Source organism: Harpia harpyja, chromosome 3 (assembly GCF_026419915.1).
Source record: "Harpia harpyja isolate bHarHar1 chromosome 3, bHarHar1 primary haplotype, whole genome shotgun sequence".
Lineage (NCBI taxonomy): Eukaryota > Metazoa > Chordata > Aves > Accipitriformes > Accipitridae > Harpia > Harpia harpyja.
The window spans coordinates 71,576,314-71,596,424 of record NC_068942.1 but is presented as its reverse complement, the minus strand read 5'-3'; the positions used below and the strand labels follow the sequence as shown (position 1 = coordinate 71,596,424).

The 20,111-nt window shown below is 47.7% G+C and overlaps 1 protein-coding gene and 1 non-coding gene across 4 annotated transcripts; both read right to left on the bottom strand.

The window, feature by feature from the left end:
• Positions 1-12,095: 12,095 nt before the first annotated feature.
• EIF5 (eukaryotic translation initiation factor 5) lies at positions 12,096-20,111 on the bottom strand. 3 transcript variants are annotated; one of them, XM_052783265.1, is made up of 13 exons: positions 19,984-20,111; positions 19,620-19,812; positions 18,087-18,284; positions 17,259-17,538; positions 16,903-16,984; positions 16,502-16,674; positions 16,059-16,170; positions 15,207-15,346; positions 14,536-14,694; positions 14,178-14,339; positions 13,739-13,903; positions 13,328-13,462; positions 12,096-12,495 (listed from the first exon to the last, which is right to left on the bottom strand). In XM_052783265.1, the coding sequence occupies exons 4-13, from the start codon at positions 17,328-17,330 to the stop codon at positions 12,403-12,405; spliced, it is 1,293 nt and encodes a 430-aa protein (XP_052639225.1). In that variant the 5' UTR covers positions 17,331-17,538; positions 18,087-18,284; positions 19,620-19,812; positions 19,984-20,111; the 3' UTR covers positions 12,096-12,402. The 3 variants fall into 3 exon arrangements, with proteins under 3 accessions (XP_052639225.1, XP_052639224.1, XP_052639226.1); XM_052783264.1 differs by lacking the exon at positions 18,087-18,284; XM_052783266.1 differs by lacking the exons at positions 18,087-18,284; positions 19,984-20,111 and having other exon boundaries at positions 14,536-14,691; positions 19,620-19,963.
• Positions 15,558-15,681, bottom strand: LOC128140264 (small nucleolar RNA SNORA28). Its single transcript, XR_008234678.1, has one exon. It is a non-coding gene; the product is annotated as a small nucleolar RNA SNORA28 (small nucleolar RNA).

Below are 20,111 nucleotides of genomic sequence, written 5' to 3'. Positions count from 1 at the left end.
GATGTCACCTGCAAGCTGCTCTTTGTGGGAATGGGGATAGGATGGGGATGGGTGAAAGCACCCAGCTGGAGGGACCGGAGCGGCCTCATACCGCAGGGGACGGCAGTCAGGATTGGGGCTGCTCGGCCTTCTCCCACCCCATGCTCACTCCGCATCCCCACCTCCTGCCCCACTTCTGCGTGCATCCCCCACATTGCAGGGGGGTGAGCCTCTGGCATTTCGGGGATGCCTGCATGCACGGGAGCAGCGGGAGGTGAGGGCTGCCACAGCACAGGCACTGGGGAGCACAAAACGGGTTTCCTGCATTTCACCAGAAAAAGTCCCTTCCCAACGGGACGTCTTGTGCAGAATGAGCTGCAGATGTAAGGGCTGATCCGTTTTTAGGTTTTGGAGTAATTATTAAGCAGCATCAAGGGAAGGGAGGCAACCCACTGAGAGAGAAATAGGTTTACCCTTTCTGTGCTGGTGGGGAAGAAGGTCTACAGGGATAAAGGCTATCGGTGTCTACCTCTGTTCAGTGTTTTGAAATCAGATCCTGTCTGCTTGGATATTTCTGAATATGCAAGCTAGAGAAGAGTAGGACAAGGTCCTTCATGTTTAGGCCAGCATCGTCTCTCATCTTATATGCTTTAATCTCTCTGGCTCTGATACATCCCCTGTCATAGCATGCACACCTATTCAAAGCACTTCTGCAGAGCTTCTTCTCGTGGCTTGTTGCTTTGACAGGTTTTCTTTGCATCGCTTCCCTGGCTCTTCTGTCCTCATTTCATCCAGGAAAAAATGATCTGCCTTTTCCTGGAAGGCCCTTTACAGCCTTTTCACATCAAACCTGTGGTGCCAACCAGAGGCTGGTCACTCCTTTGCTGGGTACTTGCCATGTTTACCAGCAAATGATCTTCCTCCTTCCTCTTACACAGGTATTTCTACCTTGCAGAAAGGTTCTTGCGAACATCTCCTCATCTTCCTTTCAAGCCTACTTTAAAAATCTTCCATTAAACTTTAAACTGGAGACAAGCAAATAGCGATACCCCCAAAGTCCTACCCGCTGCTGCAGCTGTGACCCTCCAGCAGGTTTGAACCATCACCCAAGCCCAAGGTTGCTGGGTGCCCCATGGCTGCTCCACACAGGCACAGCCCATTTTGGTTTTTCCCCTCCCACAGCAGTTCTGCCAGCCTCAAAGAGCTCCTCGAACCTCCTCTGAAAACAAACCAGCTCAGCCCCTGCCATTGCCCTTAGTGGCCAGCGCTAGAGGTTGATGGATCCTCCCCCATCCCCAGCCTCTCCGCTAAGCTGCTGAGCCCACCTTGTCCGCATCCACCACCCAAACATTTCTGGGGTTGCTTCCTTGCACGGGTGGGTGCCTGCAGAGCAGCCTGGGGCTCTGCCGGGTGCAATGGCTCTGGGCTTACTGGGCTGCGAGGAGCAATGCTGGGGCTACCCTGCAGGGTTGGGCTCCCTGGGGTCCAATTCCCGAGGGAGCCAAGTGCCTGCAGGTGAAGCAAAAAGAGTCTGAACCACCCTGCAGCTGCCTTCAGGCTGGTGCTGAGACATCGAGACAAGGAAATGGCAGTTTCCAGAAATGGGAACCTACCTCCATATTTTTTTCTCCCTGCTGTGAACCAGAGCGTGGTCCCAGTGAGGGCTGGCAGGTCCCAGCCGCTGCGCTGGTGACTAGCTAGGCAGGGTGGATCCGGCATCCCACTTGACCTAGGCCTGGAGTGCAAAGCTGCCTGAGTTCATGCCCTGCTGAGGGCACTCCCTGCTTTCCCAATAGCAAAAATGAGAAGAATCAGCCCCAAAATACCCTCCCACCCTGGGCTGATATTCTCAGAATTGTGTCAGGAGCTCTCAAAAAAGCACAATGCTATTAATACAGATGGGAGAGGAAAAATATATTGTCTCTCTGAGCTGGATTTTGGAATGTTTGAACAAGAAAGACCTACTCAGAATCACCATATGGCATCACGGCTGCTGTGGAAGCAGCCCCATCAGCTAGTCCTCTCCCCATCCCAGCTGGATGGACTAGACACAATCCAGTCCTCACAGGACTGCAAGGCTGGGGTTATTTTTCTGTAGAATTAACCATGATGGTCCCCAGCCCTCTCTCCAGCCTCTATTAAATCCATTTTCCTATGAAACTGGAAACCTTGATTAACAGCCTGCTTGGGGATACAAATCCCTGGGGTCTTTCTGCATGCCCAGGAGACTGTCCCTGCTCCAGGGTAAACGTACGCTTCATTTTTGCTCTGCAAAAGAGAGAAAGGATCGAGCTGTCTTCAAGCAAGATGACAGATTCACAGGAAAAACTAAAAAAAAGGCAGTTTCTTTGGAAGTCATTTTCTCTTAAGAAGTTCTGTCTGCATTTTTTATTAATAATACAACACCCTGGATGTGTCAAAAAAAAATGAGAATACATTTCCTGGTGGGGAGCTCCAGCCTCACGGAGCCAAGCAGTGCAGCCGGGTTGTCATTTGCTTCTTGGAATTTCATTTCCTAATCAACACGTCTGTGAAATCACTGTATTTTCAAAGCTTAGTTTCCAGAGCTGCTGGGATCAAAGCCTGGGGAGGTGGGGGGAGAGTGGGGAGGGGGAAACCTGCCATCTCCATCAGCAGCCCAGCATGGAGAAAATACCCGCCTGGGAAAGCCTAAACAAGGGATGGTTTAATGCCCTGACCTGGATTTAATGTTTCAGAGCTGAACAAGAAAATAGGGATGCAGAGACCCGGCTCCCATCACACTCCTCCTTCGGGGAAAAAAAGCCCCACTTCTTATAAATGTGGGGACCTCCTTGAGATTTGCAGGGTCTGGCTGGCCCCTCCTGGGTGGGGGAGTGCTACAGAGAGCCCTGGAGCACAGGGAAGGGGCTGCAGGGACCCTCCTGGAGCCACCCTGTCCTGCTGAGGGTGGCATGAGTGGCACTGCCTTCACGCTTTCTCCACAAATGGCACCCATCACCCAGGCCCAGGATGATGACTCGCCTGGCTTTTTGACTTTGGTGTCCAACTTGTCCCACCTCCCTGAGACACTTGGGGCCAAGCAGCCTTTCCCCAGGCATCTGATTTCACAGATGTCAAGCGAGAGGAGCTCAAATACATTAAAATTGCCTAAATCTGAGCCAGACAGTCAGGCTTTTGCTTCTCTGACACCTGCAAAGCCATAAATTCACTTCTCTGGCAGTCACCTAAAAGCCCTCCCAGAAGATGCAGGCTATGTTTGTGTTTGAAGAAGTTAGGAAGACTGGGGGAAAAAAAAATCTTTCAAAAAAAACCCCTCTGGTGTCTTCATTTATCATGAAAAATGATTTTTTTTTCCTTCCATTTTCAAGGAAAGACATCACCCCCAAATTTTCCCTTTTCTCCATGATGATATTTTCCCTTCTCACTGTGTGTAGAGACACCAGTTGGAGTTCGCCTGATGCTCAGCAGCTACTCACACTGTGAAACCACCACATTGAGGAGCACCCCTTCGGTTCCTAGACAAGAGGGAGATGCCCACCCATGTCTCCTGGAGATATCCATAGCCCCCAGCTGAGTGGAGTTAGATGGCTCTGGGATGCTGGTGGGAAAGGTCAAGTGAATCAACCAGAGGTGCTAAGGTGATGCACGGAGCTTTCAGCCTCGTGGATTTGCACCCACTGCTGATTTGCAGCTGCTTTTTGGATGGCAGCTTGTTCAGCCCCTCCACTGGGCACAGGCAGCTGTAGCATCCCAAGGGGAGAGGCGAATCCATCGCCTCTCCCTGCGGGATGTTACACCTGCCTGTGCCCGGCAGAGCTACGTGGATGCAGCCAGATGCCGGCAGCGAGTTTTTGGACCAGTCTGTGCTAGAGCCAGGGGGATGGCAGAGCAGCTGGTGCCCCCAGCGCTCTGCATGGGCAGATGACTCAGCCTCCATCAACTCATCCCACTACCCCTGTGCCACTTCTCTCACTGCTCAAGCAAAGCCAAGATGCTCAACCCTGCTGTCCAGGAGCAGCTTGAGGTGGGATCGTGTAAGGAGGTCTCTCCTCCACCATGGCCATTGTGTTTTTCATTTAAGTTTAGCTGTGTGTGACATGATTGCAGAAAAATAACACCACAGGAGAGCGGGAAAAAAAAAAAGATGATCAGATTCATGCTATCAGACTGCTGGGCAGGAGCTGCATGGCATTGCCAGGCCATTAGTTTTATTTTCTCTGCAGTTCCCTGCAGCTGTGGGTAGCCCTTGTACTAAAACAGCTCTTTGGAGGTGTTTAATTACAGCATCCCTGGTACCAGGAATGCAGCTGGAAGGGGGACCATGGGACAGCAGGGTGCTGCGTGGTGAGTCACTGGTGCGTGAGAAGGGACCATCTACCTCCCAGTGCCACCGCCACATCCCATGCTGGAGGAGGAAGGTTGAACCCCCGAGATCATCAGCAGGACAGGGCAGGCACCTGTGCGGACGAAGCAGCACCCGGCTGCATGTGCAGGATCCCCTGGCACATACCATTTGGGCAAGCGCAGCTCGTTCACAAGACGTGTTACCTGGAAACAGAGTCAGGAGCTGCATAGAGGGTGCCGTTCCTGACCCTGTGCAGCGTTCGCTATGCCGGGTGTGGAGATGTGGTAGTTGTTCCTGCAGGCAAAAGTGCTGCCAAGGGTAAGCAGGCTACGTACGGCCTGAATATATCCTCCAATGTAAAGTAAAGGGCATCATTTTGCCCTCGGAGCATGTGAACTGAGATTACACGGTCCAGGGGTTTGAGAGCATCCTGCATAACACAGGCTGGAGGGTATCAGCGAGCAAGTCCTCCCCGGGTGTAACATTGACATACTATATACCTTCTGGAAGAAAATACCTCCCGGTTTATATACCGTGTGTGATGGAGAGGCAGCTGTAGCTCTCTCTCTCGAACACTTTCTTGTCAGTAGTTTTGGAAGAGAATTATTTCCGCCACTCTCACCCCCACGGGGGAGCACGGGCCCCCCCTGGCGGCCGCGCGGGGGCAGCGCAGCGCGGCGGGCGAGGCCGGGCCGGGCCGCGGCGTGGGCCGGGCCTGGCAGCGGTGCCGGCCCCGCGTCCTTGCCGGGAAACCCGCGTTCCCCCACCGTTTCTGGCAGGCGGTGGGTGAAGGGGTCCCTGCCGCAGCCCGTGCCCGGCCCCAGCTCCGCCAGCCTCCTCCGGCAGTCCCTGCAGGGCGCAACACCGCGGCCGGCCTCTTTAATCCAGGGCTGAGAATGGGTTCATGGGAAGGGGGGGGGACACGACAGAGGAAGGTGCCTGTCATCCCCCATCACCCTCCCGGCCTGCTGTGTGCAGGGCAGGTTGGGTCATGAGTGCAGCCGCTCCTTCCTCATCCCGCACGCATCTGCAGGTTTTCCTGCCGAACAGGTTTTCTGGTATTAGAGATACCGCTGCTTCTTTCTGTCTTCCAGTCCCATCCCCCAGCACTGAGAAAAAACAGGAACAGAGGCGGCGACAATATCATAAAAGACTATGTAAAAAAAAGAAACTGCAGCATTTAGTTCCTTGTGCCTGTGAAGCACCACAGCTCCCTGCTGCACATCACCGAACGCCCCCAGAAAAGGCTCTCCCGACAGACAGGTACCTGCTCTCCCACATCTCCTCCCACCAGGAACACTCAGTTCCCCCTCGATGATTCAGATAAAACCACCTCCTTGCCCGGGACAAGCCTGTTGGCGTTACCAAACAGGAAGGCCCCACCGGTTGCCTCTCGCTCCTCCGCCACCCACGTACCACGGCCACCTTCACCTCCTGGCTTCCCGCTCGCTGACCCGGACCAGGATGCAGCCAGCTGTGCCCGTGGTGCTGAGCCCAGCCTCCCTTGTGCCTCCCTCCCAGCCCACACACTCCTGCCCTCCCCAGGGGACCAGTCCTGAGCAGATGTTTCACCCGGGCACCCAAACCTGGCCATGCAAAACTGAAAGCATCTCCAGGTCCACGCAAGTGAGGAGGTTCACCAAGACTGGTTAGTGGGGAAAGGCTGGCTGCACAGCTCCAGGGGCTTCACGAGCACCTCCTGATTCCTATGGCTTTTGTTTTGCCAAAGTCAAATGCGTTGCTCCTGTCTTCTGGCATCAGGATTGACCAGGAGCTGGCTAGGAGGACTCATCACTCCCCCATCCCCTTTATTTTTAATCAGCATGAGGAGCACACAGTTCTGCCTACATGTTACTACTTTTTATGGTGGTTTTTTCACCCCTGGACTCTTGACTTCAGCGAGTTGTGCTACTTGCTAAAAACTTTGGCTCCTCCATTTGGCTGCAAGGTGAAGGTGTTCTTTGGTGACCTCCATTGCGTGGGATCCAGCCTGCTTTCCTTACAGAAAGGTTTCCCTTCCCTTTTTCCGTACCACTCCACCTAAGCTCTTCTAGAGGTGGTGTGCTCCTGACAGCAGCCTGGGTGGATGCAGTTCCCACATCGTTCTGACCTCGTGGGACCTGGCTGACATTGTTTGTCTCGTTTAAACCGGTTCTTCGGATTTTGTTGAAAGTCCATCAATAGTCAATGACTTTTTCCTTAAAATTGCCCCTTCTGCATTCTGGATCTTACGTAGGAGTCTTTCAGCAGAATAAATGGAAACTAAAATCTAGCCATCCTGTTCACGGAGAAGGCATGGAGAATGCAAATTCCTGGATTAAACACCAGGTGACAAATGAGAATCTAAAGAGATTATTTAAAATCCCGTGACTTTCCCCACACAAAGCAGTATTTTCCTGTCATCGCAGCTGTGCTCCTGCTTCCCGTTTCCCCCGAGTGTGCTGGCCCACCACCCATAACCACCCCGAGGCCCACAGCACATCCAGCTGGGACCGCCGGCTCCTCTGGCTCACGATACAGAACATGAGCACAGGCTGAAGGAACAACAGAGGCAGGAGATGGAAGCCTTTAAATCCAGGTTTCACAGCCTCAGAGACCACGTGAAAAACCCTTAGTCTTTTTATTTAGCCTTTTCCTTCTTTATTTAGTCTTTTCCTATGTGAACTACTCTGTTCGCAATTTGTATACCTGTAACTTTGTCCATCAGAGTGATTATTAATTAATAATTTATTAACAATTCCCTGACAACACAGGAATGGGATTCTCCTGGGGAAATACACTTCCCTCATGTTTCTTTTAAAGATGCCAGATGTCTCCCTTAATTGCACAAATACAAAGCCATACTCAATTGACGTCAGTGCTGTTAGCAGGGATTTATTAATATCAGATAGATATAAAAATCAGTATCAAGCAGAAATTCAGAGAGAATAATACAACACCCACACAAACTTCCCTTTGAGGAGTTCTTGGTGCTGATACTTCCCTTATTTGCAATGTATGGCTGAAGTGGCTATGACCCTAGGCTCGGACCAGAGCTCTCCTTTGCATCATCTCTTCCCCCCTTGAGAAAGAAAATCCTGTGCAGAAAATGCATCTATCACCATGGTAATGAGATAAGATTAGCAGTGGAAAAAACAGCACTCTCTAGCTCCAGTCTCAGAAAATGTCAGGGTCCTGGGAGCAGGAACAGGGTCTGCAACCTCTTCCCCCTCCTTGCAGGTGTGTGGCTGCCTGTGTTCAAGGTCAGCTCTGATACGGTGCAGCCGAGTAACCTTGGAGCTGAGTGACACAGAAGGAGCAGTGTGAGGAGCTGGGAGAAGCCCAGTCTGGGGCCTCCCCACCTTGGCACTTAGGCTGGGGCCCTTGTAAAGCTTGCATACCCGCATGGGCATGCCTGTGCCCAGCCATGGCCCCCGCTGATCCCGGCCTTGCCTTACTGACCTGGCTTCACCCTGGACCTGCCCCATCATGACGGATTTGCATGGCCATCACTGGCAGCTAACAGCATCCTATTTACAGAAACCCAGGATGCAGCTTTCTGCTGAGGCTAAATCACTAAAGAGTCTTAGCTATTTAGTAAGCACCAACATTGAAGCATGTGCAAGTAGAAAAACTTATGTCCAGAAAAGATGGTTTAACGTTTATTGGATTTCCGTGACACTCATCACAACAGGAGGAACCGTTCCCTCTGTTTTACTGACAATGATTGGGCGAACCCCTGTTTCTTGGGTTCCTAACCCAAGATATCAAAGATTTTTTTCTTTTTCCTCTGAAAAACATCAAGTAGTTGCAGAATTTTACTGAATTAAAAGCAGCATCACCTGAGTGCTGGGGCCATGTCCTTGATGGATGCCAACTGGAACAGCTCTAAGGAAGCTGTGGAGATACCCCGGTGCTGGTCCACACTAGGTAAGGAAGTGGTATCCTGGGAAAGCTGTTCAGTGGCTCCAGAACAGCTCCTCACCAATTCCGGGTCCGGAGACAGATTCTGACACCTCTGCGGCAGCAAGATGATTGTCTTCAAAAGAAAAACATAGGCAACACCAGCAGCCTGTCAAGCATGTAAGCAATCCCAATGGCTCCAACACCTTTGTAAGACTTAAGCTGAAATTTAAGCGTACAAACAGTATTTCACAGATAAAGCTTTCAAGAGCATTGTTTTCAAGCTGCTTTTTATTGTCTTTGCTTCGGGGCTTTCTGTTCCACATCTTCACAGTTCAGTGGTGTTACTGAATGCCAAGGAGTCAACAGTCCTCTGAGGCTCTTTCGGAGTAATTAGTTTGAGAAGAAAATAGCTGCCACAGTTTGGAAGACTAATTAATTGGTGGGTCAGCTACTTTTGTTCTATCTCTCCTTGTCATTTCCGTTCACTGGTTTCACTGGGAACCCAAGATTGCTGTGATCTTATTACTACCCTGTAGCAGCCCTCAAATGAAAGGACAGCGTTGTTACAGATCGCTACATTAACTACTTTTCAGTGATACCTCTTCTTTTCAAACATCAAAGTTCAGAACTTGCACAACTAGAATACACCCACATAGGAAACATTACTTATTAGAGTTATAAATCAACTCTTTTAACTCTATGGTACATCTGGCCAGCAACAAATCAATCCAGCTGTTTGACTTGTGTGGAGATTGGGATCTTTCAGCAAGCGCCTCAACCTAAAGAACAAGGAAGATCTTAGTGGGGAGGAACAATAGCCTCATGGCAATGCCTCACACAGGTGACCCCACAGAGCAAACTGCGCCCTGTTTAAAAAGCTGACCTCTTTGGGAACGTCACATTGCGGTTACACCAGCTGGGGTAGCTGCTACCACAGCAAGGGGAAGTAAAAAGCATTCAGCACATTACTATGCCTACTGGAATCACTTCAAATCACTCTTATCTTTAGTCATTGCCTTGCTACAAGACCGAGCTGTACACTCTCAGGAGCAAAGAACGTCCTTTTATATAATACATGTCTACCATATCCAGCTGAGCGAGGCCCTGACCTCTAATGACGATTTTTAGGCTCTCATTGATAAAAGTAAAACCAGGCAATTTTACTTCTTGTACGCACAACAACAATCAGGATTTCAAACCTCAGCTGAAGCTGCTGAGCTCCTTTCATCTGCTTGTAATTCTGCCCCAAGCAAAGCCGTCAGCTGCGAAGCTCCCCATTGTGCTGGATGAAGAGAAGCCACTGATGAAGGCTGCTGAGCTGCAGTAAAGCTCCTGATCGCAGGCCCCTGGGAGGAGATGAAGGTTTGTAAAGCCAAGGCTAACAGACCTGCTGCTAGACCTTCCACCTGCCAAATCACAGCATTCACGCTGAGGGTTTTAAACAGAGAGACTGTACGATATGAAGCAAGTGAGGGCAATCGCCCAACACTTACTGTTTCCTTTCCAGGTGCCAGGAGTCTCTTTGAAGCTTTGAGCAGATGGTATCTAAACACCAAGTTGCCTTTTGAAGATGTACTTGTTACTTTTAATCAGATAGCAGCAGCAATAAATTCAAAGGCTCAGGAAACTTCTAAGTCAGACTTTTTCCTTCCCTAAAGAAATACTCACAAAACGAACACTCATTTTTATTAGTAGCTGGTGGAATCCTCGGTTAACAATCCAGGATGGAAACAGCAATACGTGTGAAAATAGGGTGAGAAGTGGAACTCAGTGCCAGGAATTTCAGTTAGTGGTAGCCTCAGGGCTTCTAGAAGCCTCCTCCATATCTGAATATTAGGGTACCACTTTATAATACACTTTTTTGGGTGGATTTATTTCCTAGTTTCCCTACTGGAAAGAATAGGTCTGTCTTGCTAGTCACTAGGTCTTGGGGTGGGAAAAAAAAATCATTCCCTTTGGTGGCAGCCTGCAATTACAATTAAGTCTGCTCTAAAATGAAACTTAACTACACCCTGAATGAAACTTCACTTTGTCACAGCTGGTAGCAGCCAACACCATGCAACACATACCTCAAACAGAAACCTTCCGGTCACATCCTAGAGATGGTATTGGTATCAACCAAGATCTGCAAAGCCACAGCTGTGGACGATCAGCATGGAGCAACTCATTATTTTGGTGAATCCTGCTGACCTACACCAGCTAAGAATCAGCCTCAGAGAATCAGAAGGTGGTGCCTGCCCACACTGCAGGGAGCTCTCTTACACACTTAGTTAAGGGGCCACAGCATTTCTCAACATTGCAGCTGTGACACACTCCTGGGAAAGAGCAAGGCTTCTCATTCCCTGCACAAGCAGGAATTCTGCTCAGAAAGGCAAAGCCGGCTCAAACTCCTACCCACAGTACAAGCACCCACCTCCCACTGCAACAGGTAAGTGACTACCAGGGAGGTACAACTTGCGAAGTCCTACAACCACATCACCAAGGTGACTGGAAGATACTGGTGAATGATTTCATTATCCAGGTATTGGTCATGCCCAACCTGCTGATACAAGTATGCAGGAAAGCCAGGGCTGAAACCTTGCCTCCAACTAGACAGTGTTTTTAACCCTTCCCTCTCAAGCTTGTCACCACCCCTGAACTTGTAGCCTTTCACTTTAAAAAAGTTCCACAGGTTCTAGTCTCTTAATTCTATCCACACAACAAAACCCCACCCATTACAGTTTTCTACAGGAATAGCAGGCAAAAATCATCAGCTCTGCAATAGTGACACTGTATTCAGCTGGGATTTTTTCAGAGGATCTCAACCTTGCAGCCTGGCAGGCAAATACCTATAATGGCGTTTTCTTTTGGAGAAAAAGCAGCCACGAATAAACCTGTATTTCAATTGAAAATCAAGTTTTTGTACTACTACAATAAAAACCTGTCTAAACACTTTCAAATGCTTCCTGGCTTCACCCCATCTTTCTAATGCTGTTTGTCACATCTGCTAGTGCCAAGTGACAATTTGCTGCCAGGGCCACCTGCAACACAAGTTCACAGACCTACACCCCAGTTTTGGAGAGGAAAACCCACAGCTCAAGTCACCACTATTGTACCCAGCAAACATAATCTTCCCCTTCATCCAACTGCAAATTCTGCTGAAAGTTTGACTAGAAAAAGCAGCTCACTGCACTAGCGGTTTGATCTCTCAAAACTTGTAATACTGAATCTCACAACAATGAAAGAAAACATTATCACTCTCTTGCCACTCTTGGTTTTCTAGAGTGGAAGGCTGTGAAGCGCAACAAAAAAAACTCTCCCCAAAGCCCCTGCACTGACCCACACACCTACACCAAAACCCATCACTCACCATATCACACATTTCCCGATTTAGATGGACCGAGTTCCTCTTCCCCCAAATCAGACTGGAGCAGGATGCCAGTCTCCTGTGCTATGATGACACCACACAGCGGTGTGTAAAGCCACAGCCAGCTGTTCAGTGGCAATGCATGTTAACTGCAGAGGTACTGGTTCCCTCAGCTCTAGTCAGAGCCCTGAAATCTGTACTTAATGGAGCTGTTGAAAACATCAGAAAAAAACCCCAACTTCTGTAATGAATACCTGTGAAAGTTTTTGTTAAAAAAAGCCTGCACAGATCACAATCCGGTTGCCTTCTGTTTTAAGAAGCTGGCATCTGTACGCTGCAGATTACCCAACACCTGCTTCTTGCCCAGGGTTTCAAGTCTCCACTGTTGCAACAGCCTCTAAGCTAAGGTTATTTTTTTTGCCTCAGTCAAGACATTTTTGTCATTTTGTCTCAAACTTTGCACATCAGCTTTTGTCGTTTTGTCTTCAACTTTGCATGTTTCACCAAGTTATGTAAATACTTACTTGGAAAAGACATAAGGGAGTTCAGAGTCACAAATGAAGATTGACCAAAACCAAATCCTTTATTTCCACAACTGTATAAATGTGCTCCAAGTATGTGTCCAACACAAGTTAGAAAAACAAAATAGAACATGCCAGTTGCAAACTAGATCAGTTCACTGACGTGCTGACTCCTTGGTATTAGGCTTAGTTACACAAGACCAGTCACAGTAAAAAGATACATTTTAGAGTACAAAGAGTAGCAGGATGTTAAGCCATTTCAGCTTGTGCACATACAAGTCACACTTCTGGCAGAAAATGCAGAGAAGTTTGCATTATTATGCTGGAAGCTACGTTGCATCACTTTAAATGGCATCAATATCAATATCATCATCTTTATTGTTTGCAGGCTTCACAGTTTCAACTTTAGGTACACTGGCAGTTGTAGAGTACACCACCTGTGGAAACAAGACACTTACTTTTACTACAGCACCTACTATCATTAAGCACTAGAGTAATTTTAACATCAGAAGCTGCAACACACCCGCCTGCTCAACAGCCCTCCTGTCTATTGCCATAACCTGCTTAACACGCTGCTCTGCTCTGAAACGCACTGCACACCATCTTCCCCTACAAGAATTAATGCTGCATAGGAAACCTGAGTTCAGGCATACCGACACTACAACTATGCCGTAACATCCATCTTTAGAAGGCAGAGGCATGCATGTGTATCTGTAGGAAGCAGGATCTCATATCCAGGAACAAGAGTAGGTACTACTGGGATGAGAATAAACAAACAAAAAGCCCACATGCAAAAAAAAAAAAAAAAAAAAAATCCCAGCCACAGTCACCTGGAGCATAGCTGAAGGACTTCCCCTAGGCCTACACCATGAGGAAAACCGTCATTTGTTCTTTAATCAACTTTTCTAACAAGCATACACCCACTAACTCTTCTAGAAGACGAGGCTTTACACACAATACCTCCTGCCAATCTTCCACTACGTAAACTACTCTACTGTGCAAGAGACTGTTCGTACTATTCCACAATGATAGTCTTTGCCTATTAAGATGCACCTGTACCATTACAAAAAGGATCTTAGGTAGACAAATGACTATGTGTAGCAAAAACACTCTGACCCAGCATTAGACATGAGGTGTCCCTCCACCTCCCAACATGCACAGTAATACAGGAAGTAAGCTAAGCTATTTTATAGTGCACCAAGACAAAAACTTAAGCATGCAGGAACAGCGCAACCTTGGAGTTGTTTACAGTAACTGAACCTTTCCTACCTCTATGTTTTCATCTTCATCCTCTTCTTCATTACCGGAAGATTCTTCTTCAGCTTCCTTTAGCCATTTAATAAATGGTTCTGCTTTGACACGGATTTCTTTGGCAAGCTCCTTTGAAACATATTTCTTTGAGGCCTGAAAGACAGAAGTAACCAGACTTTGCTTGAACACTGAAGCAGTTTACATTAGATCATACCCAAACACAGCAAAAGCCTAACTTCAAACTCTCACCTCACCCCACGGCCTTGAACAGCCCATTTTTGAAAGGGAGGTTTCTCCCAGACAGTTAATTTCTCAGATTAGTTGTTCAAAGACATCTGCACGAGAAGCTACACCAGAAGGGAGAAACCAGACACAGTATACTACATTCAGGTACTTAGCTTGTGTAGTACATGAAATACTACCCCTTACCTTTTCTGCCCAGCCAAGGATGACTTCTTCTTCCAGAAGATCTGCATCATACATTTCCTTCAAAATATGTGGTATTTTAGAAATAAGCTGAGACTGATGCATGGCTACCACACACTCAAAGCCATGGAGAAGGTACCGCTGAGCTTTCTTGTTGTTGTGGCAGAACTAAAATCACGATAAGAGCAAACAATTAAATTAGCTTTTTTTTCCCCCCTCTCCAGAAAGGACTGCTGCTTCTCAACATAATAACGAAATTTACAACAGCTCATACTATCGCCCCCAGCAGTTCTCCCTAGCTAAGGAGGCATTTAAAAAAAACAAACTACAAAAAGCCTTCTTCCCCAAAGTACCAAGCAATCCAGAACTGAGTCAAAAGCAGTTGTTACAAAAAGCCAACCCAACAGTTGTTACACTGGATGCAAAAGAAGAGGCTGCTTACACGAAGGAAGTGACGCCTGTATTTCCTTATCTGTTCACGAATCTTTTCGTCAAAAAGGACTTCAGTGAGAACTAGTGGGCCCATAGCCTTTACATCCAGTCTCTCTGCTTCTGCTACAATGTCTTTGTCAGAAGTATCAATGACACCTTCTTCCTTCTTTTTCTACAAAGACAGTAACGGGTAGAAACATTTTAGTGCTACTGAGGTCTGCGTCAATGCTCTATTGCACCGCTTCCTTCCCCACCACTGGTGGAACTGCTTTGGTAGAAGCTTAAGCAGCTTGCGCTTAGTCTCCTTACCAACATTTTATACAACTGCAGCAGACTGACTACCAAGCAAACCACCAGAGAATATTCACCTTCACAAAGTCAAATAATATGTTGACTCTCTCCTCCACTGTTCTTTCCAGGTCTTCACTAAGTGTGAGGTTCTTCGCATGGTCACTAATTTCATCCATTCTACGCCTCTGGGCTTCTTCTGTTGTGTCTTCACCCCAATCATCATCATCCTCCTCCTCCTCAAAAACAAAACCAAAGCAACAGGTTCACACAATGTTACTACAAGCTTAGCAATAGGTGTCTTTTCCAAATGCGGATTTGAGAGCATTTTTAAACAGGTACTTTTGATCTTTCCCTAAAGAAAGGGTTATACTATTATTTGGAAGTCAAAGATGATGGAGAAAGGGTAGACGTAGGGAAGAAGTAATGTAAGCTAGACACGAGTTTGTAGCCATCTGCAGGGTGACTTGAAGAGCAGTTTTACCACTCTAATACGCTCATGAGATACTCCTTTTCAGGGACCTGGACTGTAAAGGGTATGCAGCTTTCACTTCGTAAGGAACACAAACACTGCTACTGAAGAGTTGATAAAGCTGCTATAAAGAAGACCCAGGGATACTTCTATTCCAGCAATGAAGTTCTGGATACAGTAAGAACTTTTGGTGCAATGTTGACTAGCAGGGAATACCAGTGATTTAAATTAGAGCAAGACACCACACACTCCCATCTCCCTGCTTTCCCTTCTACTTACCACAACCTGTGGAGGTGTAATCTCCTCTGGTGGTGGGGGTGGAAGTGTCTCATTGCTGGACACAGAACCATTCTCTTTGTCCTTGCCTTTTCTGTTCTTCTTCTCCTTTTCTTTCTTTCCTGTACCAGTGTCACCACTTTCTGCAAGTCAATTTTCATGTTTTATTCCATGAACTAGTGAAAGCCGAAGTCCCTGCACCACCTCACCTCCGCCAAATCCCCAAGTGAGTTAGGATGCTTTTATTAGCAGCAAGTTATGTATAGTACCCATCCCCAGATACACTCAGGGCAGATATACATCTGCTGGGCAAACCCCTGGTTCTGGTGCAAGCCTCATTTCTCAAGACATAAGGTTGTCCAAGTCTATATAACAGGTGACCTCACAATGCAGAGACCCCTGGAATAGGTTAGACTTTTCTATTCTAGCAAGCTTAAATTGCAGCAGGCAACTAGATGCTTACTACAGAGTGTTGCTTGCACAGAACAAGTACATTACAGTTAGCATTTACTATACTGCTTTTACTTCCTACCCTTCTACTTCACACTGACTTGAAGGCAAAACTGCAATGAGCTCCTGGCTGACTAGCTCCCCTCTTGTCTTGTCCTGCACAGGCAAATTCAACTCTTCAAATACTTCTACTTGGGAAGAATACAGGATAACAAGGGAAGAGACTCCTCATATTGAAACTATGAACACAGCTGCTTCATCCTGACCCACAAACATACTCTATGAGTATGCTGGAGTCTTTTTACACTTTAATTATATGTGAGCTATTTGTTTTTCTGCTTCCATTAACCTCACTCACACTGAAGAAGTTCCCTTTACTCCCACTAGATAAGGAAACACACTTACCAGGTGGGTTTTTGAGAATAAACGTGCAGAGCTTATGGTTTGTGTCAAGCATGCCTCGATAGCCACAGGCTTTGCAAGAGTTACCTATAGTTTGTTTCTTAGGATTGACATGCTGTAAAACAGAACAACCTCCAGTTAACATACCACTTACAGAACAACTAAGTATTAAAGTCTAAACCTGATGTTTACATTATCATCCCCACAGGCTTAAGCCAGAGGTTTAAATACTTTATATCAACCCCAACACAGCAAGTCTATAAGTAACAATTTAGCTTACAATTCTGAACTGTTACAAATGTGAAGCTTTGCCCAAAGAGGGGGTGTGTGTGTACTGGATTTTCTCTTCATAGATATTCAAGTCAGCTATTAAATTCACACCACCTCCATAAACATCTAACGAAGTGTTTCCATAGCACTACCCCCAATAGACTGAGTGCACTCACCAGATCAGTTTCAGGATTCTCACACTCAGGACAGAGAACAAATTTTTTAATGAATCCATCCAACATGTCTTGCAGCTTATTCGCCTCATGAGATCCATTGACAATGTAACGGTCATTCTTAACATCAAACTGGGTCTGTGCTCCCAGCTCACAACCAAAAAATTTGGTAGGATCTGTAAAGAAAGTATAATAATCACCACTGCTCTCATATCTTGTGATTTTTAACAGCAATTAAATATGCCATTGCTTCTTTCTGTTCACTATTTCACCCTGAGATAGTCACATTTCTTTCTTACAAATCTCGAAAAAACAGTGTTAATGCTTATTAGCTATGTAACACTACCACTTTGAACACAAAAGCACAAAAAAAAAAAAGTGCTGTGTCACTCTAGACTACTTACACGTTGGAGGCCGATTAAGCGCCTTTGCAACGTCAACCATGTTGACTATAACTGTCTTTATTCCATTTCCTTTGCCCTCCACCTAAAAGAAGAAGAAGAAAAGTTTTAAGATCAAGTGACTGCAACAGCCAAACCCAGTGTGCATTTTCCCCATTTCACTACATCTAAGTTTTGCTTTGCAGTGTGTCTTCTTAGAAGAGCTAATGTGCACTTAGTCTGGACAGAAAGGAGCAAACATCCTCCTTGCCCTCTGACTGGCTAAACATTATCATTACCTCACACCTCTCTTCCTTCTCTATCAAGAGAGCAAGTGGTGTGAAACACTACCTACTTACCGCTAATGGTTAGTAAGTTACCTTGGCAATCAGACGGGGCATTTTGTAGCGATAGAACTGATCTGAAACACTGCGGTTGACGTTGACAGACATTTTGCCTTATTAGTAGCTTTATCAATAAGATGAAGAGATCTTTGATTGCAGTTTTTTGGTATCTTCTGTCTGGAGAAGACGGGATGACATAAACGACTGCAAGAGTTCTCGGTCTCTGACATGAAAAAATTTTCGCCACTGAGGCTGTAAGGTTCTTGCTTGTATGCTATGTTTCCCCAATACAGGTACCAGTGGCTGCGCAACAGCTCTGCAAGTGTTAATAAACAGAAAAGAAAGGAAGTTTATCTTAATGTGAGCCAATCAGGTTTTGCTACAGAGCTATATAAGGGACTATATTATAGGGTGAAAAGAAGAAAAAAACTCCAAACATTCTTTATGCTATGGCTTTCTTCAACTTGTGGAACTGAAACCAACAGCCTTGAATTGTATACTGCTAAGGAACTTTTCCTCAACTACACCACAGAGCTTTCCACCCTCTTCTTTCTTACTACCCAAAGCATTGAACAGCTTAAAGCTATTTTCTGTACAATTAACTCCTGAGGAGTGCTGCAATTAATAAGGAAGGGAAAGGAACACTGCTTGATTTATTATGGAGACCAGTGGGTCTTGCACTGAGAAGGTCATGTGATACATTTCAGGCTGCAGGAAGCAGGAGAAAGATCTGGAAAACAGTTTCAAATTCCACATCATAGCATGAACCCATCACATAAACGGAAGTCTGTCAGAATGTTGAGAAATATCAGCAAGATGAAGCAGCACCAATCTGTAGCCCAACATAACTTTTACATGGCTTACCAGTTTTTTTGGATCGGAGTGGAAAAGAGTTGAAAATTAGGTAATTCTCCCTCTCACTTATGGATTCTCATAGCAGCTTCTGTTGAGTTTTGACTTAACAATAAGCCTGATAAAGTCTGACATAAGTTGCTTCACTGTAGAAAGCCTAGCAATGCAGAGGTACAGAGCAGTGCAGCAGCTTTTCCAGTTGATTTTTTTCTTAGGGGAAGGGGGGAGGGGAAGGAAGGGGAAGGAGGATGAATCCTATTATTAAAGTTGCCTTAAGCAGTATTTACATATTTAAATTAACATGTGTCTCTATAATCAGATCTAAGAGTACTTAAGCCACAACTGGTTGACTACACAGGCAACCCTGACTACAGTATGGCTATTCTGACACGTCATCATGTTATCATTAATGACAGAAGCGTTGACACATTAAAATAGCCTTCCTAGTATTTATACATAAGAGCAGTCTATTGGTTCCACGTGGTCTGAGTCCCTCTGGTCAGGCTCACAATTTCTTCACACAAAAAGCGAGCAGATTTGTACGTGCCTTGTGTTCTACATTAGCCCAGATGCAGTTTTGCCCTTCCTCAGCAAAAAGTGCACCACGGACTCTGTTTCAAGCTCGAGCCTTCCTTCCCCAAGGTATCTAAAAAAAGCCACCACGTGACCTGGCCACGTGCCTGCAGAAGCACTGAGGAAGCAGGTATCTCGGTGACTGAGCATGAGCTCTCAGGCAGAACATGCCGTTTCCCCTCCTTCCAGATTACAGCTTTTGTCTGCTGTAGACTAAAGCTCCCTCTCCTGGTCCCTAGGACACCTCATCCCAAGCACCACCCCCCCCCCCCCCCCACCCCGTATGCTATGCACAGAGGAAAGAGCGGGAAGGCAGATAGAATCCCTGCTTCAAAGCACCGCTTCCCCGCCCCACTCAGCCTGTGATGAGTCATAAATGCAGCAATTAAGCACTGAGTCAGCCCTGGAAGACATGGCGGGGGAATCACCTCCAGCCACGCGTGCGCTCTCCAACAGCGAGAGGGGGACGCTCCGCGGCTGCCCCCCCCCGCTCCTCGTCCCCCGTCTCCCCCCCCACCCCCCGGGGCTAACCCTTCAAGAGCAGGCGTCCCCCCCCCCCCGGGTTTGTAACTGCGCCACAGCTCCCCGCGCCCCCTCCCCGCCCACCCACAGCACGGGGAGGCGCGGCCCCAGCCGCCGCCATCTTGTCTCGTCGCATGGCAGTGGTGGGGAATTATAAGAAAAAAGAAAACAAACCAAAAAAGACAAAAAACCCCACCCCCAAATCAGCAAACAGGTATAACTGAAGCTTTGGGGCTTTTAGGGTTTTTTTCGTCGTTTTCTCCTCCCCCTCCCATCAAGGTCCCGGACGCTTCGATACACAAAACCTCTCCCACTATCCACCGTTTACCGACGACCCGACGCTCCAGCCCAGCCTGAGGCGCCCGCCCGCTCCCCCCACCTTCCCAAAACCCAAACCCTCCTCTCAATCCCGGCTGTCCCCATCCGCCCTAGCCCAGCGCCGATACTCACCGTTTTCGTCCAATAAAGACATAAACCCAACGCTGCTCGCCCCGGGCTGCGACGAAGCCGAGTGTGCGAGGAGAACAGGGCCGTGGGGGCGCTTATATCCGGACGGAGAGGGAGGCGGAGGCGGACGCCGCAGCCTCCGGGTCCCGGCGTCCTGGGGCGGGCGGTATCAGCAGGGACAGCAGTGCCGGACAATCTGCGGGCAAGACACAATCAGGGGCATCGTTAGTGGCGACACCTGTGAGGAGAGGGAAAAGGAGGAGGGGGGGAAAAAAGGGAAGGGGGGAGGGAGAGGCGGCGGCTGGCGCGCAGCTCAGGCAGAAGGGGGCGGCTGATGGGACCCCGGCAATGGCTGCCCCGTACTCACCTCTAGAATGTTCTCGCTCTAACTGAACAACGCCAAAGCTGGGATCAATCAGCCAGCGGCGTGCCCCGCCCCCCCAGCCCCGCCATTGGCTCGCCGCTCGCCTTGGGACGAAGCTATTGGCTAAGGCC

Bases quoted from the DNA above. Each gene is read 5' to 3' on its own strand.
- EIF5 (XM_052783265.1), bottom strand. From the start codon at position 17,330: ATGTCTGTCAACGTCAACCGCAGTGTTTCAGATCAGTTCTATCGCTAC. The intron at 13,463-13,738 runs GTAAGGGGTAGT...TCTGTCTTTCAG, and splicing joins TCCTTGGCTGGGCAGAAAAG to GCCTCAAAGAAATATGTTTC. The intron at 12,496-13,327 runs GTAGGAAAGGTT...TTGTTTCCACAG, and splicing joins ATGAAGATGAAAACATAGAG to GTGGTGTACTCTACAACTGC.